Genomic DNA, 26,356 nt, shown 5'->3' on the forward strand with positions numbered 1-26,356 from the left:
CCAGTTTCTTACTTTTATAAATAACTTGCTGCATACACCCATGGTGTCTGTGTTCCCTAGGGCAAGGTCCTAGAAAAGGAATTGGTTTTCAGAAAGTTACACCAGTTTACTTCCACCAGCTGTATGGGAGATGATTTATTTAGAATTACTGAGAAAATGTTTTTCAGCTCTGAATATTTTCTGATCTGAGAACTCATTGTTTTCATTTGAAAAAAGGATGCACAAGGCACATTTTCCTCTGCAGTGTAGCAGAGTACACAGGATAAATGTGTTTCTGGCTAGAAAATAGTTCACATTAATTTATGTGAGGGATGATGTTGCAGCTTGTTGATGTTTATTAGCCATGAGCAGTTCTTAGAATATTTTGTATGTATTATTCGGCCTCTTTTCTGTATTGGATTTATTTTGTATGGTTAATATGTGAATTTTTTCTATTATAAACAGGTCAACCCCTACTCATTATGCTTGTTCTAAATTGTTATGTATTTATTCATTTATTTGAAAGAGTTACAGAGAAGGAGAGGCAGAGAGAGAGAGAGAGAGAGAGACAGAGACAGAGATTGTCCATCTGCTGGTTCACTCTCTACATGGCCGCGACAGCCGGGTCTAGCCTAGGCCAAAGCCAGGAGCTACATCCAGGTCTCCCATGTGGGTGCAGGGGCCCAAGGACCTGGGCCATCTTCTACTGCTTTCCCAGGCCACAGCAGAGACCTGGATCAGAAGTGAAGCAGCTGAGACTAGAACCGGCCCCACATGGGATGTCGGCACTGCACACGGCAGCTTTACCCACTAGGCCATAATGCCGGCCCCTCGCTGAATGATTTTAAAAGTGTATTTTCAATAATTTTTCTCATGGAGTCAACAAATTTAAAATTTTATTGGTATAACACTCTATCTGTATTATAATTTATATTTTATGTAATAATAAAATTATAAGTCTTTGTAACATTTTTATTATAAATTAAAACTTGCATTTATGTTTTATATATAATGAATTCACTTATATTTTATACTAATGTTAAATTTTATGTTTACACTAACAGTATACTACTTTATTATCCTACTTTTTAAGTTGTAAATATTGTCTCATTTTAAAAATATGCATTTTCCCTTTATTTCAGACTTCCTTTCATTGAATCAAGATTTCATTTGCACCCACTAGTGAAGTTTCTTATTCCTTTTCTTTTTTTTTTTTAAGATTTATTTATTTATTTGAAAGTCAAAGTTACACAGAGAGAAGGAGAGGCAGAGAGAGAGAGAGAGAGGCATAGAGAGAGAGAGAGAGAGGGAGAGGTGTTACATCCACTGGTTCACTCCCCAATTGGCCGCAACGGCCAGAGCTGCGCAATCTGAAGCCAGGAGTCAGCAGCTTCTTCCGGGTCTCCCACACAGGTGCAGGGGCCCAAGCACTTGGGCCATCTTCTGCTTTCCCAGGCCATAGCAGAGAACTGGATTGGAAGAGGAGCAGCCGGGTCTTGAACCAGAGACCATATAGGATGCTGGTGCTTCAGGCCAGGGCGTTAACCTGCTGTGCCCCAGCGCCGGCCCCTCTTATTCCTTTCATCAAACGTTCACTTTAATTTGTTAACGTCATACTTGTTTTGTGGTTTTGTATTATTGCTAAATGTTTCTCCAGTATTTATTTTGGAAGTGGTCCTTCTAGAGTGTAGATGTGCTGATAACTCAGTTATGTCACTGTGTTCGGGGCACTTTGTTGATTGTCAGAGCGTTTGTCTTATGTGCACAGTTAGCGGGGGGCCTCGGCGCGGGTTCACGTGTGTCCTCTTCTTTCCCGCAGCATGGAGGAGTGTGAGGTGCTGTGCACCAGACTGGCTGTGATGGTCCGCGGCAGCTTCAGGTGCCTCGGCTCCCCTGAGCACGTTAAGGACAGGTACGCCCGCGTCTCTGCTCGCCGAATGCTTCCCGTGAATCAGCCCTGGTGCAGTGTTGTGAGCAGGTCCTGCCGCGCAGCACGCGAGCACAACCCCGGGGAAGGCAGGGGTGCGTGCGCCCTTAGGAGCGAGGCACAGGGCCCCAGCCGGAGGCCAGGTTTGCCCTGAGGCATTCTGCCCGGCTAAGAATGTGATGGGCGGGCTAGGGGAAGCCAGGGCCGGAAGCACCCTGGTGTGCAGGGCTGTGTGCCCGTCCACAGGCGTCGGGGGCCTGTCTTCCACCCCGAGAGCTCTCGTCGGTGCAGGAGGGAGCGTGGGTTGCTGGGTTCTTTCTGCTCAGTCTAGGGAAGACCAGAGATGTTTTCCTGTGCCTGTGATCCCTTGGCTGTCCTCAGTGTCTGCTGTCCCTTCGTGTCTTGTATTCCATTTGCTTTCTGCTCAAGGAGTTTGTTGCTATGTCCATGAGCGTTTTTGGTATCCTGGTATACGTTAAAAAGAAGAAGAAAAAACTTCGCAGTCACCTGAATGATTTGCTAATTTCCCTTTAATCTGCCGTTTAACGTGTGAATTTATGGTGATAAACATGTTTTATTTTCATTTTGCAGTGATTTTAAGGCTAGACTTCTCAAGCAGAGTTGGTAAATGGCCATACATACAAAGTGAATTTTTTTTTTTGAGAAATCACTCATGCTTTGGGGTGAGACGTGTCAGCTAAGTTCCCAGTGGCTTTAGGTAGGGCCGTTGGGTTGCTCGGTCCCATTGCTGCCTGCGGCTTAGGGTCAATCAATGCACCTGCTGGAAACCACGAGCTTCAAAGGGCAAAGGCAGCAGCTCACAGCGGGGACCTTCATGGACTTCTTTTTTTTTTTTTTTTGACAGGCAGAGTGGACAGTGAGAGAGAGAGACAGAGAGAAAGGTCTTCCTTTTGCCGTTGGTTCACCCTCCAATGGCCGCCGCGGTAGCACGCTGCAGCTGGCGCACCGCGCTGATCCGATGGCAGGAGCCAGGTGTTTATCCTGGTCTCCCATGGGGTGCAGGGCCCAAGGGCTTGGGCCATCCTCCACTGCACTCCCTGGCCACAGCAGAGAGCTGGCCTGGAAGAGGGGCAACCGGGACAGGATCGGTGCCCCGACCGGGACTAGAACCCGGTGTGCCGGCGCCGCTAGGCGGAGGATTAGCCTATTGAGCCGCTGTAAGGTTCTCCGTTGCTGGCTGACTCCCCTCTGGGTTTAGCCGCTGCCTCTCAGGCTTTTGCGGACCTTAGCCTCCAGAGCAAACACACGGAAGCCCCGGGGAGCCCAGAGCCAGCGCACGGGAGCCCCGGGGAGCCCAGAGCCAGCGCACGGGAGCCCCGGGGAGCCCAGAGCCAGCGCACGGGAGCCCCGGGGAGCCCAGAGCCAGCACACGGGAGCCCTGGGGAGCCCAGAGCCAGCGCACGGGAGCCCCGGGGAGCCCAGAGCCAGCGCATGGGAGCCCCGGTGAGACCAGAGCCAGCGCATGGGAGCCCTGGGGAGAGTCTCTGCCCACTGCTGGGCTGTGGTTCTGGGCAGTGACCCGTGGTTTGAGGTTGAGTCGTCAGTGAGCACGAACCGTGGGTCTTCACCAAGCGAGAAATGCCTTTAGGGCCCGCGCTGAGACGGCGCAGTTCATACGTTTTTGAAATGACCTGTGCTTTCGTTCTCCTGTAACAAATAACTCCTGATAAGTATACATCTGACCACGGATGGTTCCATGAAGGGCAGCGTTCAGGAGTAGCCACGCAATGAGATATTGAGGCTCTAGACCCGGGGGTCACCGTCATGGTGGCCGTTTCTCTCCCTGTGACCTGGAGACCCTGACAGGGAGGGGAGGCCTCAGGACAGCTGCCCCTCCCCTCCCTGCTGCCTTCCATGACACCTGCCCGTCCCTGGGCCACCTGCTTCCCTTGGTCCCTAACTCAGCAAGCAGCCATCACCTTGACAGCCTTGTGGCAAGGGAGGACAGGAGGCCACTCCCCCAGGGTTTCGGTGACACCGAGCCAGGATGTGACCCTGAGGGTCAGTGTAGACAGATTTCACAGGGGACCTGAGTGTCATGTGCTGGGCACTGCTGGGCTGCACAGAGAGGGACACTGGCATGAGCGAAGACCCGGCCTCAGGAGCCCCCGGTCCCATCCCCTCGGCTGTGACATGGCTGCTGGACACAGTGCGGATCTTGCCCCCGTGGTGTTAGGAGCCAGCCGGGACCCTTCAGTTCAGGTCCAGGCAAAGCCCCCTGGGGCAGGAACCTGAGGCTCCACCGCAGGGAGAGGCCGCCCAGCTGTGCACAGCAGCCCTCCCCTAGGAGGGGGAGGGACAGTGGAAAGGGGGCGTAAGGATAAAGAGCCATGAAAACTTAAGGGAAGAATGTGGTGGGAGCTGGGGCCAGACAGAGAAAGGAGGAGAGACTGCAGGGGGCTCTGCTCGGAGCCACAGGAGGTGCCCCCTGAGTCCTGAGAGATGGGGCCTGGCCCCCTGCGCCTGGAGAGCAAGGTGCAGGTGCGGGCGTCCCCTCCCAGCCATGGCAGCGCTGCCCGTCCTTCCCGCCTGACTGGCCCTGGTTCCTCTCCCTCGACTTCTTTCCTGAGTTCCGAGTGCATCCCACGTGGATGTCACGCTCAGAGAGGGGCCCCCCACCCCCGAGGGACGGCAGACCCCGACCCCCCATTCCTTTCTGGGCGCCAGGGCCCACATCCTGCGGCCTGCTGGCACCTGCCTCCTCCCTTGCCTGCTGCCGTGCAGAGCATCTGAGATGCGGGCGGCTGGCAGATCCGGAGACACCTCATACCATAAAGGGGGGGGGGGGCTCTGCGCAGTCTCCCCGTGGGAGGGGGTGTGCCATGAGGGGAGCACTGGAGGCACCTGACACGCCGTCCTGGGTGTTTCCTTGGGAAGGAGCAGGTGCAGCAGGCACACGGGCTTGGGATGGGTTGGTCAGGGCCCCAGGGGCCCAGGGGCTATCTCAGTTGCTGGGTACCCAGCTATGGGGTAGTGAGGACAAGTGGAGAGTGGCCGAGAGTGTGAGAGGCCACACAGGGGCTGAGGGGTGTGGGCTGTGGGCCAGTGGATTTGAACCTGAGAGGTGCACTTGTGGGCAGGCTCCTGCCTCTCAGAACTGGCCAGTTCCCCCAGGGGCAGCCCCGCCTCAGTGGACAGGGCCAGAAGCCAAAGCCTCAGATGAAGAAAGTAAGAGGTGACTGTGACCCACGCCCTCGGGCTGGTGGGGCTTTAGGGCCCGGCGTGAGGACAGCGTCTGCTCAGTGTGGCCACTTGGACTTCATACTCCATAAAACATTGCTGTAAGCAGAGCAGTTCCAATGATTACATCACCGCCAATAAATCGGCTCTTTGGAAAATAGGCAGATGACCTGATATGTTTATGCCGCTTCCGCGCGCGGGGAGGAAGCACGTACAGAGTGGCACGTGGTGGTGTCTTCTGTGCCGGTGGCTAGGCACCGGTGTGCCGCTGAGCTGCCCCCGTCTGCCTTCCGCTCAGCCTTAAAGCATCGTGGAATTAGCCGCTGCTGCTAGCCGCCGCGTTGGTTCTCTTTGCTGCAGGTGGTTTGTTGAGAGACGTGAGCTCATCTCCGCATGCCCGGCGTGATACGTGCAGTTAGTCATCTCGATCGTTTTCACAACATGGCGCTGTAGGCCCGGAGTTAATGCTGTCCTCGCGTGACAGCCTGGGAGGGGTTTTGGCCTCCGCGGCCGTCTCGTGCTGGGCGTTTCGGGGGGATGGCTCTCGTCCTGCAGGTTCAGATCATGAGCGACGTCACCAGAGCCGTCCTTCACCAAAGGGAAAACCCTGCTTCCCCTTTCTGGTATTTCCTTTCTGAACAGGCAGAGTGCGCAGGTGGGAGTGGGGGAGATGCTTTTACCTGGCTCAGTGTTTTTTACAAAAACTGGGGACCCAGTCGTGGCGCATTCCTGTTCCTCCGTCGGCTTTGCTGAGCGGCTCCTTATTCGGGATGGTGAACGTTCATTGCTGCCCTCAGTACCCCGTGGTGTGGTGTCAGACAGACACAGGCTGCTGGGCCAACGCACGGCCGGGACCGCTGTCGCCCTGAGCACACGCTCGCGAGGCTTCTCATTTACATCAGCACATGTGCCTGAAGGCTTGTGGGGGCGGAGGAGTTGAGTGGTGAGTTAGGCGAGCCCTGCAAGTCCCGGGTGGGAGACACAGATCAGACGCTGTATGAGAGAGAGAAGAGCCGTGAGAAGGCATCAGAGCTCACGCGGTTGGAGTCGGGGAAGAAGGAACACAGGCCTGTGTTCAGGGGAAGGCTGGCGCCATGGGTAAGGAGCCCGTTACACGGCCACTGGCGCCAGCCCCGAGAGCACTTGCAGAGAGGCCGGGGGAGAAATCCAATCACGCTCGGCCCTGCGTGACTGCCGGGGGGATACGGCACCGCTGTACACTTGAGGACTTTGGGGATCAAATCTCAAGACAGGAGGTTTAAGTCCTAGGGTAGAAAAATGGAGCCACACGGGAAGTGGTGAGAGAGGGGAGGGGTGGCCAAGGGAACAGCCGCTCTTGCTCTCGGGCTGGAGGGGGCAGGAGAAGTGGCCCAGCGAGGGAGAGGCAGCGCTGGTGTAGGAGCCTCGTGGGAAGCTGACGGGTCCAGCTCAGGAGAGGAGGAGACGGACGTCGGTGGGGGAGTGGGGAGTGGGGAGGGGCTGGGGTGAGGGTTCAGGGGGCCATGGGTCATTCATGGTGAGGGAGGTGGGGAGGGTCTGCCCATGTGCCCATCAGAGGGCTGCGTGCGAGGACCCCTCCAGGCGGCGGCTGCGCTGTGACACAGAGGCGTGGGTGGCACAGCTCCGTTCGGCTCTGAGCCAGTGTTTCAGGCTCTGAGGTCACCTGGGCCCAGACCACCTCATTTCTTTTCATCATGGCAAATGCAGGCCACTGGCAAAACGCTTCCCGTGTTATGCTGTTTGCCGTCAACAACACAGCTGGCTGCTGTTGTACCCACTTCCCCGCCAGCAAACCGAGGCTACGGAAGGGAGGCGGAGGGCCTGAGACGCAGCTCGGAGCTGCTTACTCCCGCGCTGCCGTGCGGCCTTGGTGGCCGTCGCCTGGAGCATCGGGAGCCAGAGCCTGCTCCAGGTGGCGTGGTTGAGGAGAGCTGCGGGTCCTGCCGAGTCCGCCTCGTGTGTGCTTGCTGGGAAGCAGGCTGTCCTGTGCGGCCGAGCTGCGCTGCTGCTGGGTGCTGGTCTGGGCTCTGCTGCTCGGGGCCTGGGACTTGGCTTCCTGCTAAGGCATCCAGGAGGGCGGCCGACGGTGGCCGGCTGTCACCCTTGCCCCACGTTCCCGCCTCCTGGCTTTGGCCTGGCCGAGCCTTGGTGTTGGAATTTGGGAGATGAACTAGTGGTTGGAAAACTCTCTCTCTCTCTCCTTTCTCTCTCTCTCTCCTTTCTCTCTCTCTCTCCTTTCTCTCTCTCTCCTTTCTCTCTCTCTCTCTCCTTTCTCTCTCTCTCTCCTCTGTCTCCTCTCTCTCTCTCTCTCCTTTCTCTCTCTCTCTCTCTCCTCTGTCTCCTCTCTCTCTCTCTGTTAGGCCGTCACAAAACACACCAAACACTGGAGTAAGGGAAAGGGTTTATTGGGGAAACCCAGCAGGCTGGAGGGAAGGGACGAAGAAGGAAAAGAGAGAGAAGGAGAGTATAAGAGAGAGAGAGAGATGTCTACAACAAAGAGAGATGACTTTGTAGGGAGGGCCATGAGATTTTTTTTGGCCGCTTCCTTCTTTTGACTTGAATGCATATATGATGGTTAGAGATGAAGCAGCCACTTTGGGCCAGGAGGCAGCCTTTGGGAGGGAGCCCTGTGAGGCAGCACAGTTGACTTTGGATCAGAGGAATGCTTTGTGTGCTCCAGACTCTAACATCACTCACGTCCCTGCTGCTTTGGGTCATCCATCGCTCTTACACGGATGTAAACAGGCTAACGTTCTCCGTGACGTGTACAAGAAAGACCCGGTTTCCTGCTGCTTTCTCGCTCTGCCCGGTGGAGGGATGCTCTGAGGGAGACCTCTGTCTCTGTTGACGTCTGTGTCTCACGTGTAGGACAGTGCCTGGAGCGTGGTGTGTGCTCAGAGTATTAATGAACCAGGCAGTTGGGGCTGCGGACGGAGGCAGACTCTGGGTGGTGATGCCCCTCCCGCACGGCCGGAGCGGCTGGGACGAGCCTGCGAGCGTGTGGCTCTGTCCTGCCTAACGAACGACTGCTGCTAACAGCAGTTATCGACCCCTGCGATAAAGACGTTCGTTCTGCTCCCATTTATCACTGGGCAGAGCGACCCTGCCTCCTCTGCTGTGTTCATTGTCCTTTGCAGCTTTTAGGAGCCGGGCGCTGTCTGCCCGTGGCTTCCCCATTAACAGAGACGTCAGGTGTGCGGTTCAGGCCTAATTGCTGCCGTGGCCTTGGCAGTGTTTTGCTGTCACCCCCTCCACAGCAGAGCCAGGTTCAGCAGGGATGCTCGCCGGCCTGCTGAGAGTTCATGTGCAGTGCAGACAGCAAAACAGCTGCGCGTTCTGATGGTAAACACAGCCTGAACACAAGCAGACAGGGCCTCGCCAGGAGGGGATTTCCCGTTCCCGTTTAAAATGCATCAGAGTTCAAGTTTGGGAGATTTATTTCGTCTCGGTTCGGTCAGTCTGTACTTGTTTGGATATATGTGTGTGTGAGTTCAGAGACAATGCACGCTTGCTCAACATTGCTTTATTACAGTTTACAATAATTTTTGAGGCCAGCGCCACGGCTCAATAGGCTAATCCTCCACCTTGCGGCGCCGGCACACCGGGTTCTAGTCCCGGTTGGGGCACCGATCCTGTCCCGGTTGCCCCTCTTCCAGGCCAGCTCTCTGCTGTGGCCAGGGAGTGCAGTGGAGGATGGCCCAAGTACTTGGGCCCTGCACCCCATGGGAGACCAGAAGAAGCACCTGGCTCCTGCCATCGGATCAGCGTGGTGCGCCGGCTGCAGCACGCCTACCGTGGCGGCCTTTGGAGGGTGAACCAACGGCAAAAAGGAAGACCTCTCTCTCTATCTCTCTCTCTCACTATCCACTCTGCCTGTCAAAAAAAAGAAAAGAAAAAAAATAATTTTTGAAGATTTATTTTAAATAAATAGAGTTAGAGCGGGGAGAGAATAAGGAAGAGAGATCCACCGATCTTCTATCCACTCACTCGCTTGTCAGACAGCGCCAGGGCAGGGGTTGGGCCAGGCTGGAGCCAGGAGCTGGGAACTCCCCAGAGGTCTCCCACCTGGGTGCAGGGACCCAAGCCCTTGGGCCACCTGCTGCTGCTGTCCCAGGCACATTAGCAGGGAGCTGGATTGGAAGTGGAGTAGCCGGGGTTCAAACTGGTGTCCGTTTGGGATGCATCTTGCCTCACTGAGCTACAACACCGGCCCCGAAACTGATTTTTAAAATGTGACTTTTTGGTTCCCTTTCGATAAAAACATCTAAAAACTCTGTGTATCAGGTTTCGTGACAAAAATGCTGAGACTCTCATGAACGCTCAGTGCCTTGTAGTGACAGTGGCTCCGCCCTGGGAGCCTGCAGGTACGCGGGGAACAGGCTGCCCTGGGCACGGTGTGGCTGGGCAGCTCTGCCCCATCGCTTTCTCCTCCTCGTCCTGTAGCCAGGCTGGGGAAGTCTGAAGCCCCAAAACCCACAGGCCAAGTGTGCAAGTGTGCCTCGAGCCTCTGGTGCCGTCACACCTGCTAACGCCCCCTTAGCCAAACCGAGAAACAGGGCCCAGAGAAGAAGAGCGAAGCCATCCTCCCGTGGTGGGGGAACACGGCACGGTGACCTGGCAGAGAGCACGGAGGTGGGCGGAGCCCGGAAGCGGGGCTCCAGCTACAGTGCCGCCATCTCCAGGCATCTCGTCATCAATCTAGTGGACCTTGGTCATCTTGCGCCTTTGCTGTGTAGCTGCTGTACACACACCATACAGTTCACCTCGAGGATGTGATTCGATGGTTTTTGGTATTTTCCAGCTATGTGCAGCCACTCCAGTTTGGTTTTAGAACATTTTCATCATTTTGAAAGAAACCCCATGCCTTTAGCTGTCTCTCCTGTGTGCTCCCGTGTCCCGTGGCCATGGGTCAGGCCACAGCTGGCTTCTGTCCCTGGAGATAACTCTCACAAGTGAGACGCACGTCGGGGCAGGGGTCGTGACTGGCTGTTTTCACTTCCTGTGTTTTAAGGCCCATCCGTGTTACAGCAAGGATCGGTACGTCATTCCTGTCATGGCCAAATAGCACACATTTTATTCACCCGTTCGTTCATTCTTCCATGGCGCTTAGCTACTCTGGATACGTTGCAGTAAAGATTCACGTTAGAGTTTGTGTGTGGCTGTAGCTGTCGTCTCTGGGCGCACACGCTGGAGTGAGGTGGCTGGGTCGTGTCGGGGACTGCACACCTGAAGAGCTGACAGCTGCCTTCCAGATGGGCCCCGGGAGCTTACACCAGCCTGGGCCGGTCTGCCTTCGCTGCCGCTTGTCGTCACGTTGTCTGCCCTCCTGGGTGTGATCACTGATTTCCATTTGCATTTTCCGAAGATTGGTGATGTAGAATAGCGTTTCATGTGTTTATTGCCGCTCGTGTCTCTTCTCTGATGAGATGTCTATTCCGGCACTTTGACTCTTTATTCAAGGCTGCCCGGTTTTTCATGCTTGATGTGTCTGTATTCTGGATGCAGATCCGTTACCAGTTTTTCCCCGATCTGTGAGTTGTCTTTTAATATTTTGGTTCTATCTTTATAAACACAATTATTTCTGTTGGATGACACCTAACAAGCTATCTTGTTGTTTCTATTGTTGGTATCGTATCCGAGACCCCACTGCCAAACCCGTGGTGAAGATTTCCTCCTGGGTTTTCCTGCTTTAGCCCCCAGCCTGTGTCTGTGTCTGACTGCGAGCGATTGATTCTTTGGTGTTAACTGTGTGTGGTGTGGGGACCCAGCTTTGTTTTGCACGAGGCTCCCCGGTCTGCCGGGGCCATTCACTGCGGACTGCCCCTTCCCATTGAGTGTCCTGGCGTGCTCGCATCTCAGGGGACCTCAGGCCCCAGGGCTGCCCCACTGATTTACATGGGGATCTTATTGCTGGTGCCGTACTGCCCTGGTTACTGCGGCCATGCAGTAAGTTTTGAAACTGGGCTTCGTGGGCCCTGCAGGGCCAGTCTTTTCCATCCTGTTCTGCCTATTCTGGGTCCCTTCAGTTCCATGTGAATTTAGATTCAGCTTGTCAGTTTCCACCTAGATGTTAGCATGGATTCTGACAAGGCTGGTGCTGATCCTGTAGGTCAGTTAGAGAGTCTTCAAAACCCAGGGTGCCTTTTTAATTTCTTTCAATAATATTGTTTTTAATTTACAAAGTGTATGTTTTGCACTGCTTTTGTTAATACTCTAAATATGTTATTCTTTGTACACAATTGGAAGTGGGAAACTTTTCTTAAACTCATTATTGGATTATTCATTTCAAGTGCATTGACATATGGTCCAGTTTTGGGTACTGATCTGGCGTGTGCCAACATTGCTCGGTTTTCTTACTGGTTCTGTAAGCTTCTCAGGGTTTCTCATGAGTGCAGTCAGGCCATCTGTGAGTACACACAGCTTTATTTCTTGCACTTGGAATATCTTGTCTTCTCTTTTGCCTAATTGCACTGAAGGTGTGAGAATAGGTCTTTGAGGATGCTCTTTATCAGATTGAAGATGCTTCTTCCTGTTCAGGATTTGCTTGGTGTCTTTATTGAGAAAGGGAACTGGGTTATGTTATATTTTGACAAGTGGTATATCTTGTTAATGAGTTTTGAATGACAAACCAACCTCATATTCCTAGGATAAGTTCACTTTATCATGATAGTTAATTCTTCCTTCTCATTTTTAAAATCTTACCAGATTTGATTTGCCAGTATCGTGTTGACAATTTTTGTGTTCATATTCTTAAGAGATATTTGCATTTACTTTTTTTAAAGATTTATTTTATTAATTTGAAAGACAGAGTTACAGAGAAAGAGGTCTTCCATCCACTGGTTCACTCCCCAGATGGCCGCAGCTGGAGCTGCGCTGATCTGAAGCCAGGAGCCAGGAGCTTCCTCTGGGTCTCCCATGCAGGTGCAGGGGCCCAAAGACTTGGGCCTCTTCTACTGCTTTCCCAGGCCATAACAGAGAGCTAGATTGGAAAAGGAGTAGCAGGGACTAGAACCGGCGCCCATATGGGATGCTGCTGCTTCAGGCCAGGACTTTAACCCACTGTGCCATAGTGCCAGCCCCTGCATTTACTTTTATTTATAGTTATTTTTATTGTGATGTCTTTGGATCTGGTGTCTGAGTAATCATGGTTCCACCAAATGCTATGTTATTCCTCTTTTATTTTGGGGGAGACTTTATGAAGAATTGCTAGCATTTGTGAGAATATTCACTGTGTGGCAATCTCAGGTGCCTGGTTTTGTCAGGTCAGTGGTATTTTCCCTTATTTCTGCTTCTAGTAATTTGAATCTTTTCTCTTTTCTTTTTGCTAAATGAAGCTACTTATTTGTTGGTTTTGTTCATTTCTACTCCCATACTTCACATGGGATTCTAAGACTCCATGACTAGCTTGAGTTTCATTGATTTTCTTTGTTTTCACATAAGTGTGCTTCAAAAATTTGTGGACAATGGAGTAAAAGATAAGTTTATTTTGGTGCAAAAAACAATTGAAGTCCAGGCATGTGAGGGCTCTTTAGAATGCTCATGGCAATGATCATTATGAAAAGACCATGGATGGAATTAAAAGAAAGTTTGCTCTAAGATAAAACTTTATTACCATTTTTTCCATGTACTCTTTGAAATGGCCTTGGATTCATTAATTGTCTAATTTTATTTTTTCTTCTTGCTTTTAGTTTGTTTCTCTTTTTCCAGTAAATTTTCAAGTGTAAATTTAGGTTATTGCTTTGTGAGCTTATGTTTTAATGTAAGCATGGCTGCTATAAATGTTCCTCTAAGCACTGCTTTGGCTGCATCTCTTAAGATTTCAAATGTTGCATCTTCATTTCCATTCATCTCAAAATGTGTGTACGTTCCTCTGTGATCATCTCTCCCTCATTCCGCCCACGCCCAACTGCTAGGATCCACTGTCTGTTCACTGATGGCTCTGTTGTTTCACACAATGCTGTGCCTAAGCTGCTCTACAGACACATACAGTCAGAGTCAGGTCCTGTGAGGGACGTGTCCCCGAGACCAGCCTGAGCCTTGTTCTGATCCCAGGGGCGTTCCTCCCAGCTGTCTCCATGGTCCTCTCGCAGGCCAGGCCTCTGTAGCCTACATCACCCTGAATCCTTCAACTGCCTCCCGCTGCTATCCCAGACAGCCTTGGGCGTGAACTCCCCCACCCTCTGTTGCAAGTGCATCGGTTTCTTTGTGAAGAAATTAGGAGTTACCTGTTTGATGGTTTGCTTCTCCTCCAAGGTGAGAATCTGAGCCTTGACCCTGGAGCTGGGAGTGGCGACCACACCATGCACTCCCTCCTCAGGAGCTAGGCGCTCACTGGTGAGAGGGCAGAAGCCTCGGGTGTTCTCAGCGTGGTTCTCCCCGTGTGGAAGCACCATGCCTGGTCTGGGGCGAGGGCCGTGAGGACCCCCATCTGCCAGCATTGCTGTTTCTCATGTATAGACTCCCTGTCGTGAGCTGGGGCTGGGAGGGAAGAGGCAGCGTCACCTCTCTGCTGTGGTCATCTTCAAGTTGTCCTGGGCAGAGGTGGCAGGAGGCAGGGTGAGGACCCCCAGCCCGGTCACTGGGAGCTGGGGGGTGGGGTGCTCTGGTACACTGTGGGGTGCCCTGGGGTGCCCGTGTCCCTGAGCTGGGAGGTGGAGGCAGGGTGAGGACCCCCAGCCCTGTCACTGGGAGCTGGGGTGCTCTGGTACACTGTGGGGTGCCCTGGGGTGCCCGTGTCCCTGAGCTGGGAGGTGGAGGCAGGGTGAGGACCCCCAGCCCTGTCACTGGGAGCTGGGGTGCTCTGGTACACTGTGGGGTGCCCTGGGGTGCCCGTGTCCCTGAGCTGGGAGGTGGAGGCAGGGTGAGGACCCCCAGCCCGGTCAGTGGGAGCTGGGGAGTGGGGTGCTCTGATACACTATGGGGTGCCCTGGGGTGCCCGTGTCCCTGAGCTGGAGGTGGAGGCAGGGTGAGGACCCCCAGCCCGGTCACTGGGAGCTGGGAGCTGGGGTGCTCTGGTACACTGTGGGGTGCCCTGGGGTGCCTGTGTCCCTGAGCTGGGAGGTGGAGGCAGGGTGAGGACCCCCAGCCCTGTCACTGGGGGGTGGGGTGCTCTGGTACACTGTGGGGTGCCCTGGGGTGCCCTTGTCCCTGAGCTGGGAGGTGGAGGCAGGGTGAGGACCCCCAGCCCGCTCACTGGGAGCTGGGGTGCTCTGGTACACTGTGGGGTGCCCTGGGGTGCCCGTGTCCCTGAGCTGGGAGGTGGAGGCAGGGAAGCAGTGAGTCCTGTTTCAGGGGCCACAGACTCCAGCTGTTCTTACTCAGGTGTTTTTTTTTTTTTTTTTTTGACAGGTAGAGTTATAGACAGAGAGAAAGAGACAGACAGAATGGTTTTCCTTCTGTTGGTTCACTCCCCAACTGGCTGCCATGACCGGCGCTACAGCGATTCGAAGCCAGGAGCCAGTTGCTTCCTCCTGGTCTCCCATGCGGGTGCAGGGCCCAAGGACCTGGGCCATCCTCCACTGCACTCCCGGGTCACAGCAGAGAGCTGGACTGGAAGAGGAGCAACCGGGACTAGAACCCGGCGCCCATATGGGATGCCGGTGCCGCAGGCGGAGGATTAACTTAGTGCGCCATGGCACGGGCCCCCTTACTCAGTTTTGGTAGACTGTTTTGAATAGCTGTCTCCTCGCTTACTGTGATGAAAGTCGTGCTTGGTGAAGTGGTGGCAGTTTATAATTGCTGCTTGGTCTCTGGGGCACGGGTCTACGAGCTCATTCTGTCTGTGGAGTGTGGCCATCCTCTTTCAGATACATCTAGCCCCGAGCTGCTCTCCGCTGGTCTGTGCCTGGCCCAGTGTGACAGGAGTGCAGGACGAGTTCCTGATCTCCCCTCTCCGAACGCCCTGCTCTCTTCCCCTCGTGGGCACTGGCGGCACTCGCTCTGCTGCCCACAAAGGTGCATTCGAAGGCTTACAGGACGTTGCTTTAGAGCGAGGGCCAGCGTTGCCCTGAGAATTAGCTCAGAAATCACTCCAGCACAATCGTTCGCCGAGAAATCAGGGAGTCAGCCGCCGTGAGTGAACACCCCCTCCTGTGACGCGCAGGCGCTCATCCCAGCCAGTGTTCCCCTTGCTGCACCTCTCCGGGGGTTACTCAGTGGCCGGAGGGATCCAGAGGGAATGAAGGACTTGCCACCTTGGCGACTCGGGCTGGTCACTCAGCTGTCACTGAGGACCCCCCTGCCCAGGAGAGCTTCGGGAAGATGTGCGTGACTCCCTCTGTCGCAAGGGCTCTGACTTTCCGGTGGGTTCCGAGGCCTGAGACCTTGCTCCGCCTCTGCACCTGCTCGGCCCCTCCTGTGCGTGGGCCTCCTGCCCGGGGGAGCCAGGCAGTCCAGTCGGCCACCTGCTCTCACTGTTCGTCCCTCCCCAAATACATTTGTTTCAAGAGTTCTGTGAATTTATTAATTTCCTGTTGTTCTGGGCTCTCTGTCCAGACACCTGGCCCGGCCCTGCATCCCCGGCTGCTTCTCCCTGGGCCTCCCTGGCCATGGACACATCGTCCTCACCCTGCTATCCACTTGCAAAATCTTGGCCACGTTTCGGCCCAGAGCCACTCAGCCTGAGTCTCGCTGGTCTGAGCCTTTTCTCAACAGCTGAGGACGGCTGCTTGTCCAGCCAAATCCCTCTGCCGAGATGACGGCGTTTTCTCATCTTTTACGGCTGTAGCGCCTGTAGGACTGAAGTCCACAGAGGTTATTCGTGGCGCCTCTGAAACTGATCTGCAAAGGGTTACCCAGATCTTCCAGGGGCAGCAGGTCCCCAGCGCAGCTGGGCGCCGCAGTGAGACAGGGCAGGTACTCCTGCTGGGGTCTGCAGCAGGACGCCCCCTCCTCCCCGGGCAACACTTGCACAGCTCCCAGCATCACACAGATGCTGGCTCCAGGGTTTGCATCTTCACCAGGGCGTCTCCTCCTCTGGCCCCACCCACTGGGTTCTCCGGGTTTCTCTGTGGGCGGCACCCATCAAGCCAGAAATATCACCGTGGCGTCTTTCACGGGTGCTTTCTTGCTGACACTCAGGCTCAGAGGAAGGCAGTGGCTCCGTGGGCTACTGTTGCCTCTGGAGGTGGCTGTGGCCGGAGAGCAGCTTGCCTAAGGTGGCAGGGACTAGCATAACCAAAGCCCTTTCTCGGGGACTCAGCCCCCAGAACCGGCAGAGCCACAAGCCGCAGAAGTGCTGTCATCTTTCCTGACCAGGCTTTGGGTGTATTTGCTCTAAGACACCGGACCACCTTGTGCCATTTTCATTTTATTCGTGAAGTTAATTAACTAGTTAGTTTACTTATTTGAGATCCAGAGAGACAGACAAGATCTCTGCTGTTTTACTCACCAAATGCCTGCAACAGCCGGGGCTGGGCCAGGCTGAAGCCGGGATCCAGGAGCTCCATCCAGGCTTCCAAGGAGGGTGACAGGTCCCAGTGACACCGTCATGGCTGTCCCCAGGTCTGTGTTAGCAGGAAGCTGAGTCAGGAGCCGGAGCTGAGAATTGAGCCCAGGTGCTCCGACGTGGGACACAGGTGTCTCACCTGGTAGGCTGAACACTCACATTTTCAGTTAGGGCCTGTGACCGCTTATCTAAATTCAGCAGGGGCAGAGCAGGGACTCCGAGGGGGCTGATCCTTTGAGACCACGGGGACTCCGAGGGGGCTGATCCTTTGAGACCGTGGGGACTCTTTCTGGAGTTTGTTTCCAGGGTGGCTCCTGCAGCCCCCGACCGAGTGAACCAGCTTCTAGTTGAGATCATTTCTTGGATCTTCTTGGCTCTGGGTTTTATGCAGGAGAGACTGCATGCTTATGAGATTTCTTTTTGTTGTGTTAAACAGAAAACCAAGCTAATGACTGACTTCAACAATAGAGAAATTCCAGGAAATTCTCCACTCTGGGCAGAAATTGTCAGCTGTAACTGAGTGGAGATCACAGTGGCAGGCTTCCAGCTCCATGGTGATTACCACGTTTCTGTGCCAACTTTCTCTCCAAAAGTGGGTGAAAAAAGCAGGAAAAGAAAAAGCAACACCTTCTTGTCGAGATCAAGAAACAGACATTGTCAGCTTTGAAAGGTCTTTATCTCTGGAGTCTAGGGTGTGTCTGGAATGAAGGCAAATGTTCGGAGACCACAAAAGCTGCAGGAGGCCAGATGAGGGCCGTGTGTCACTCTGTCACCTCCCCCCACAGGCACGACATCCGCTGTGGTCGTGGCGGGGTGAGACCGTGTGGTGCCGGGCCTGAAGCTGCTTGTCTCTGTCCCACCGCCTTGGCTGTTGTCCCTGCTTTCCAGTGATCTTGTTGATTACTCGGCAAGAGAGAGGGGAAACAGTAGAAGCAGGATGAGTGCATTTTGCTGTGTGGCTAAGAAACAGTGTTCCCATCCAACCTAGCGAGGCATTCCATCGTCCATCCGTTCACCCTGTGTGACCTGGGCGTCTGGGGAAGCCAGGGCCAGGGAGACCTGCAGGGGGCGCTCCAGGAGCTCCACTTGACAGCAGACGGTGCAGAAGGATGAAGTGCACGCCCGGATGCTCCAGGGGAGGAATCCTGAGCCCAGGGCCCAACCTCCGTGCCCAGCACCGGGCTGTGCATGGCCGAGCCCAGACTCCACGCACTGGTTGGATGAGGACTCCATGCCCGGCACCGGGCCGTGCACGGCCGAGCCCAGACTCGATGCACTGGATGGATGAGGAAAGGATCTGGCGTGGGTGGCACTCAGGGCGCTGGGGGATGGGAGGTCAGGGAGGGAGGTGCCACTCGCAGCCCACGGAGGCTGTGTATGGAGCCACACTTTCGTTCTGGACTTGGAGGCCTTCCCGCTGAAGGGTGGCCTGACCTCTGGAGTTCTGGCCTTCCCTGGACACCAGGTCAACCCGTGCCTTGACCCTGAGGCTATACTTGGTGGGGTCTTGTCGGTAAATGAGATCCCTGGGCGCAGAGAGAACTCTCTGGAGGGATGAGAGCCGCCGGGGCTCAAGCTGCCCTCCGCCGTGAAGCCGGTTGTGGCCCCGCTCGGTCCAGTGACTTCTCTAAACTCACAGCTCATCAGGGCTCGTTCCTGCAGCGTCTTCCCAAGAGGAGAGCTGGTGCCAGCTGCCCAACGCTGCCTTCTTTTTTTGTTGTTGTTTTTAATTGTCAGAGACTCTCTTTATGATAATAACCTTGGATCTGTAATCCTCCCAGCCGTCCACATTTGCATATGCAATGATTAGGAAACTTTTGGAACTGAACTTTGAAATAATAAGGCACCTGCAATGAAGAGGGGCGTGAGCCCCCTGGGTCCCAACTGCCGCTTACCAGGCTGATGACAGCAGGCACTTTCCGACCTCCTTGCTGAACGCCTAGAGAGGAGGCGCCATCTGTTCCCATCAGCACGTCGACTGCTTAGGGCTAGCACAGCTTCTGGAGGCGAATGTGCTAATAGAAAGAGAGCGTGGACATCAACAGCGTGCTGAGGTCCTGCTGACCGCTGGCATTTCGGGTTCAGCTCACCAGTGTGAGAGTCGCGCCTCCCTCCCTCCCTCCCTCCTCGCTGGGCTGCGTGTGCCGTGCAAGCTCCCCAGCTGCTGTGAGATTCTGGTTCACTCCTGTGTGGTAGAGACAGTGACATCAAATCTGGCATGTGCTCAGTGTCTCCCTCACAGTGGGTGCAGGGCAGAAGTCGCTCTCCTGGGCCCCTCCACTCTGGCAGGGCCATGTGGGGACCCAGATAACCAGGAGGACGTTTCCAGTACGGAGAAGCCAGAGCTCATCAGGTGCCCCACCCAGCGGGTCATCCCCCTTCTCCCTGGGGGTGGGGCCTGGGCTCTGACACCTGGCGGAGGTGCTGACCTAGGCTCTGGGGCACTGAGATGGGGCAGGAGGCTGGGGCGTCATGTCCCACGGCTGTGCTCTGACTCATGCCCCTGATGGGAGCTTCGCCTGTGACCACGGGGGCCTGATCCCGGGTGGTCTCTGTGCTTTGCCCTGTGCTGGGGAGAGTTAATGTCACGGAGATCTTCCATACTCAGATGTTTGTGGGGGGAGGGCGTGTGTGTGTGTGTGTGTGGATTCCTTAGGGAATGGATGATGCAAAGGAGTGTATACACACGTCGACGTTTCCCAAAACTACACGTGTTTTACAAATTCTATTTCTCAAGTCCAAGATTAGCTTTTGTACCAAGAAGAGTTTTATGTTTCTAATATTTAGAGGAAATGTGGCAAATGATCCCTGGATAAATGACTTTAAAATCAGAAACTGAAATGCGTTTGTGGAGTGTGGGACATTAGCATACTCCCGTCACTCTTTTAGAAGCTCTGCGCCTTGTTTCTCTTTAGGTGCCGAAGTGCTGTGTGCTCAGAATTCAGAAGAGAGTAAAGAAAACACCATCAGTCACACATTAGCCCTCTTGTGCACATGGTATTCTAAAGTGTTGCGTGAGTGCGACTTCTTAGATGCAGTTTCCAGAGCCGATGTGGTGCTGAGTGTATAATTTTTTCATTTTATACTCGAATATGATAGGCACTTCCCAGCATTAAAAATTGTGTGTAGAGACATTTTTAGTGGCTGAGGGCAAAATGCACATATTTGTTCGTACTCTCCGACTTCTAGTTTCAGGGGAAGCACTTGAGTGAGTGAGGCTCAGCCAGGGGACATAGGGCCGCATAGACTGTTGGTGACACTGGCATCAGTTTTCCAGAAGGGGTCCCCCGGCTGTGTTACCAGTTATCTTGCTGGGCTCTGCGAGTGAGTGGCTTTTAAAACACGAGTGTGTGGAGTGTGTGTGTGTGTGTGCGTGAGTGTGTGAGAGAGTGTGTGGAGTGAGTGTGTGAGAGAATGTGTGGAGTGTGTGTGTGAGAGTGTGTGTGTGTGAGAGTGAGTGTGTGTGTGTGTGTGAGAGAGAGGGAGAAGGGAAGAGAGTGTGTGTGTGTGAGAGAGAGAGGGAGAGAGTGTGTGTGAGAGAGAGTGTGTGTGAGAGAGAGTGAGGGAGAGAGAGTGTGTGTGTGAGAGAGAGTGTGTGTGAGAGAGAGTGAGGGGGAGAGAGTGTGTGTGAGAGAGAGAGAGTGTGTGAGAGAGAGTGAGGGGGAGAGAGTGTGTGTGAGAGAGAGAGTGTGAGAGAGAGAGAAAGGGAGAGAGAGTGTGAGAGAGAGAGAGAGAGGGAGAGAGTGTGTGTGAGAGAGTGTGTGAGGGAGAGAGGGAGAGTGTGTGTGTGTGAGGGTGTGTGTGTGAGAGAGTGTGTGTGTGAGAGATGGTGTGTGTGAGAGTGTGTGTGAGAGAGTGTGTGTGTGTGAGTGTGTGAGTGTGTGTGAGAGACTGTGAGAGTGTGTGCATGAGTGTGTGTGAGTGTGTGTGAGAGAATGTGTGTGTGTGAGAGAGTGTGTGTGTGAGAGAGGGAGTGTGTGTGAGAGAGGGAGAGAGTGTGTATGAGAGAGAGACAGAGAGTGTATGTGTGTGTGAGAGAGTGTGTATGTGTGTGTATGTGTGTGTCCACTTGGCATCTGTGTGGCTCCCTCCTCCATTGTTTGTATTTATCACACAACTCCCTCCGCGTGTTTCTGAGAGCAAGGCATTGTGTAGCAAACACAGTTTCCCATGAGCACCTTCGCTTGCTGATAAATGCTGTTTCCTTAGCTTTATGGAGTCACAGGCAATGCAAATCATGTGGACACAATGGATGACTAGAAACGTTCGATCAATGAATGAATGTGTAAGCAAATTATACTTTGGCTATTTCGAAGCCTCTTGTTCTGTGGGAAGTGTACAGGAACCAGATAAATCCCACAAGGAATTTAGGTCATTGATGCAAAAGTATAAGTTAGAAGCAGAAATGAAGAAGTAAAGCTAATATAAGTTAGATAGCCGTATCATAAATGGATTTAACAATCTACAAAATTCCCTTAATTATTGAAGGTGCAATGATTTCATAATTGTGGATTCCAGAAGTTTTATTGACCACTACAAAGGGATCATGAGAAACTTGCCAATGCAAATTTCAGGAATATTTTCTCATGAGTCACAAGTGGCATTTTTTTGAAGAAGAACTGTATAATTTTCCTTTTGTGCACTTCAGATTCTTTGCAGAAAACTGGAAATGTTTTCCTTAGTCAAATGAAACTGAATTTTGAAAGTACAGGTATGCATGTATACATATGCTTACGGAGAATTTATTAGACAATCTCAGAAATTTAGCATGGATTGTTCAAAATTCACTAGCAAAGCACACTGATAGGACCGTGGCTTCTGCTGACGTGAGGGGCGTGTGAGGTCGTCTCCGCACTCGCCGCCCTCACTCCTTCCTTTGGGTCGTGCCTGCCATTCCTGTTCCCGGGTTTCATCTGCGTTCATCCAAGTCCCCGTACCTGAGTCTCTTCACACCGGGAGAGTCGTCTTCCGCTTTGCGCACATCCTGCCAGAGCCGACTTTCACCGGTCGTGTATTGTGGATGAGTTGGCCTGTCAGGTGCTGTCTGTTTCGAGTGATTTATGGGGATGCATTCGGTCACTCACCAACAGCCTCGTGAGCGGCTCCTTCGGTGGCCTCGTGTTCCAGAGGCAGCCCAGCCGCGAAACGGCCCGACGTTCCAGGGTCACGCAGCTCGTGTGTGCAGGAGCTGGGCTGAGACCCAGGCTGTGCATATGCATCATGGACGGTGCAGACACTGCACTAAGTCCTGTCACCAGCAAGGTCAATAGCCCCAAGATCGGAACCACAGACCTGTGTCCCCAAGCCCCCACCCCAGGATGCAATGCTGTGTCCAGAAGCAGTGGTTTCCCCAGGGAAAGCCCCCTCACGTGTCCTCGTGGGAAACTCTGACTTACACCCCGCTGTGCAGGATCTGTAGACACAGAGGGAGTCTGACACGTGCAATGGCCGCGGCACATGCGCCTTCTGCTCTGAACCCCATCCGTTGGCCCTCGGAGAGCTGTCGGGGAGGTGCACCTGTGTCAGCTTGAGAGGCAGAGGGGAGCCAGCAGTGCAGCCCAGTCCTCCTACAAGGGGGGCAGGGCCCCGGCTCTATGTGCCAGGCTCTTCATTACAGGAAGCTCGAGTTAGAAGCCAGAGCCAGGGTTCAAGCCCAAGTGCTTCAGCAACGGACATGAGCATCTTAACTGCTAAGTCAAATGCATACCCCCTCTCCCTCCCCCTCTCCCTCCCCTCTCCTCTCTCCCTCCCCCTCTCCTCTCTCCCTCCCCCTTCCCCCCTTCCCCCCCCCACATTTCATCAATGTCCTTGACATCTCAGCTGTGCTAGATTAGAACCATCAATTTGAATTGGCAGAGGCTGTTGGGGCCATGCACAGACCTGGGGGGAAAGACATCTGATGACTTAAATTGCAGACAGGAAAGGAAAAAATAGACCCCAGGGTGAAGAGCTCCATGGGGGCTCACAGGGTGGTCTGTGTCCCCAACACAAGCTCACCTTGTCTTGAGTCTTTACTCCACAGATCTGAACAATGATCCAGCTGTAGATGTGTTAATGTTCATCTCACTTAGGAGATTTTATTCAAGTGGGAAACACCTTTCCCCCACAATGCTTTGAAAAAGAGTTATGGTCCTAAGGCACTGGGCATGGGATTGGTTCATTTTTTCACTCATTAAACTAATGCTTATCAGTGTTAGGTGTTGCGCTGGGGGCTAGGCTACATATGTAGAGTAGATATATACATGAACAAAACAGACCAAAATCCCCATGCTCATAGTATATTCATAAAGCTTGTTCAATCACATAGGTCTTTACTGAGGCACTGCTGTGTGCCCCAAACCAGGCTGGCCATGTGGGATTCAACAGCAGAATCACAGAAACTTAGCACATTCTGGGAAGCTGCTGTTTGAGGTTGTGCTGGGGTATGAGCAGAAGCTCAGGGGTGGCTGCTTGGCCACCATGGGACATCAACGACAGCTGTGCACAGTTAGCAGCGGTGGGCAGCCCTGGCACACCATGTGTAGTCCTGCGATGTTATCAACAGTGCCCTGTGGGAGAGGCGTCCCTTGCAGCTGTGGGACTGTCCACCCAGGCTGGGCTGAAGTACAACTGCGAAAATCATTTTATGCAGCAGACAAAAGATTGCCTGGCTAAATTACTTACGCATCCCCGCTCACCCCTTCCTGGCCACACTTTAATCACGACGGACCCTGCAGCAGAGGCCAGCCATCCTGCTTCCCGGGGTTGGTCTGACTAGCTCAGCGCTTGGCTTCCATGTTTGCATTTGCACCTCCTCCCTTTGCTGAGTTGATGTCAGTGCCAGGACTGCTGACTGCTGTTTGTTTAGATTAATTCAGTATCTTTGTCAGTAGAAATGGATGAAGCAAATGCTGGAATTGACTTGCAGTGAATTTCTGCTTATGATGTTTTTGAGAATCCAAAAGCTCCCAAGAATTTGGAATCGTTGCTTCCTTTTTGTGCCTCTGTATAGAAATGGACTTGTCATGTACCCAGGTTAGGTCAAGATAAAACACAAGTAACAACAATTGTGTGACTATTTCATTTAATTCTCAGGTTTGGTGATGGTTATGCAGTCAAAGTTTGGCTTTGTAAGGAAGCACGTCAGCCTGGCACTGTTTCCGACTGCCTGAGTCTCCATTTTCCAGGAACCCAGTTCAAGGTAGTGCTAATATTCTGCATTTCTTTGTTTTCAGCTAAGAACGTCTTGTAAGCATAGCAGTCTTTTTGTGCGTTTCCTGTGCTGTCCCATGGTTCTACCTGTTGTCTTGGCCTCATTGAAGAAAATGGACTGTTCCCCTTTACCCGGAACAGCGAGGGTAGCTGACACTGTGGCACTCTGAGGGATGGCAAGCCTGCTGGGACGCCTCGCCTTCCTGACCCCTGGGGACAGCTCCATCGCACACCTCACGTTATTCAGGATGCGAGGTCGCAAAAGCTGACTCCTCCCACGTTCCTGCCGTGAGGTTGGCAGGCTGGGCGGCCCCAGGATTATTCCATGAGAAGTGTCCTCCCTGGAGGTTGTTGTCTTCTGTGCACTTGACCCGGTCACTGTGGCCCCTGAACTGCAGCATCTTCATCTCCTGCACCTGTTAGGCAGGCGGATCCTCGGGTCCCCACCTTCCAGATCCGAGCTGCGGTTTAACAAGGTGGCCAGGTGATTCCCACATTAGGTCTGAGAAGCCCTGTCTACAGTCCTTTTGGAGAACTGTGTGATTGTGACTTACCGCGTCTGGCAGGCTGTAGCCCAAAGCGCAGCCGCTCACTAGCTAGTGAGTGACGTTCTACCACGGAAGACCCCACAGTTCACGCTCACTCACTACTCTACAGGATCCGTCAGAAAAGATGTCACCTTCTCGGCTGACACCATGCAAGGGAGGATCAGGTGATGTGGAGGGCCGCTGAGCGCCAATCCAATCCCCGTGTGAACCCCAGGGCACCTCCCGCCTCCCCCGACACCCCTGTCCGGCCCCTTAACTCTCCACTTCTTGAATGTCTACAGGCATCTTCTGACCCAAGGTCATCCCCTTACTTACGTCAAGGTAGGGGGAAACCGGGGGGCAGAACCGCAACCTGACCCAGCTGATGCCGCTCGCCAGTGACGCCTCTTGGTGAACGGTCATCAGTAATCGGTGCAGACTCACGGAATCCACCTGCACACCCACTGGTATCTGTGTGTGACTGGAGAAGTGTAACCACTTATTTGGCACTTCAATGGGGTGTGTTACTTTCTGTTTTTTCTTTTAGGGCCAGCGCCTTAATTTGCTGGAATATCAAGTGCCCAAAAGGTGGGGGTGCTTAGCGGACCTGTTCAAAGTTCTAGAGAACAATAAGACGACCTTGAATATCGAGCATTACTCCGTCAGCCAAACCACTTTGGAGCAGGTGCGGTACCACAGAGGCTCAGCGTTTCGATGGCTCCTTGGGCCTGATCCGGCTGATGTTAAAATTAACCAGATTCCTTCTTCAGTGCAGTTTCTTTGAGCTAATCTTGCTGAATTTTACAAAATCCTAGTCAGGTGGGAAACTTGAGGAGATTGGTTTACTATCTGCCCCCACTCAAGGCAAACACTCCAGAGGGCTCCAATTTGCTTATCATTACACGGGGCCTCTGCAAATTACAGAATGTCCCGTTACCCTCCCTTCGCCACTGTACCTAGCCCTCGGAAGGCTACGGGGACTCCACTGTGATAGAATGACAGCTAACTTTGGGGGGACACAAAGTGCATGGCTTACTAAGAGCACCAGAAGCGTAAAGTGCTACCATTCTTTCTAGAACCAAGCCCTGTGCGCTGGGATTCCCGGTGATCTATGAATAGTCCAGGAATATTGGAGTCATGCCCCCGAGGGCGCACCTGTGGTGTTGATTCAGGAGGGGGTTCCATGAATGAGAGGTTTGTGGCTTCCGGGACGACTGGGCAGTGTTCTAGAGGACGTCATCTCCTCTAATAGTTGGGTGTTTCGTGTTAACCACTGTTCTCATCGTTTCTCCCAGGTATTTATTCGTTTTGCTACTGAACAGCAACCCACCCCACAACCCCGCGATGGTCGTGACCTGCACCACCTGCCCGTCTAAGCCCTAAGGAGTAGAACCTGGTCCTTCCCAGGGGTCAACACTCAGGAACCAGCGGGGGTACTGCACAGCACAGCACAGGCAGCCAAGTGACTTCCTCTCCCTCATTTTCTGTCTCAAGGCATTTTGTTCACCAATACCCAGCCAATGAGAGGCCACCCTTTCCTGCAGGCCTCTGGGGAGCTGCTCCAACACATTCACTCTTTGCCTAGCCAGGTAACAAAGGCAGGGGTGGACTCACAGGGAGCAGGGGGCCTGCCTCAGTGGGCCCAGGTGGCCTTCTCCAGGCCTCTCCGTCTGCCCAAGGACACGGAGGACCCCAGTGAGGTTAGAAAAGCTCCTCACTGGCTGGTGTATGGACCGACATCAAGGACTGTTTCCCACTTTGCCATCTTTTTGCTAGGTATGCTTATACGTTTTTAAATACAAATTCAGTGATTCAGGTGTGAAATTTTTGAAGAACTGTATGAAATGATATGGTGTGTCATGAGCAAGTTGCCAATTTTTTCATGCAAAAGAAACTTATTGAAATAGAAATTTAGACGTTTTTAAGCCTAACCTTTCAGAAAAATTAAATAAATTGAACTGGCTACTCTGTCATTTCTCACAGTTTTACCAGAATTTCACAGACTGCAATTTTATGGGAATAGAGAAAGACGTAGATAGTGTGTTTTCTTCTCAATTTGGATAAATAGTCACTGTGGGTTTTTTT

The 26,356-nt window shown here is 53.3% G+C and overlaps 1 protein-coding gene across 1 annotated transcript in view; it reads left to right on the top strand.

Annotated features, from left to right (window-relative positions):
- The window catches only part of ABCA13 (ATP binding cassette subfamily A member 13), a 329,120-nt gene extending 302,992 nt beyond the window's left edge, over positions 1 to 26,128 (top strand). Inside the window, 4 exon segments of the mRNA XM_062178561.1 lie at positions 1,799 to 1,891; positions 23,628 to 23,733; positions 24,819 to 24,956; positions 25,567 to 26,128. Of these exon segments, the coding sequence (XP_062034545.1) occupies positions 1,799 to 1,891; positions 23,628 to 23,733; positions 24,819 to 24,956; positions 25,567 to 25,647 (418 nt within the window). The 3' untranslated portion in view covers positions 25,648 to 26,128.
- Positions 26,129 to 26,356: the final 228 nt, after the last annotated feature.

Source organism: Lepus europaeus, chromosome 20, assembly GCF_033115175.1.
Source record: "Lepus europaeus isolate LE1 chromosome 20, mLepTim1.pri, whole genome shotgun sequence".
NCBI classification, from domain to species: domain Eukaryota; kingdom Metazoa; phylum Chordata; class Mammalia; order Lagomorpha; family Leporidae; genus Lepus; species Lepus europaeus.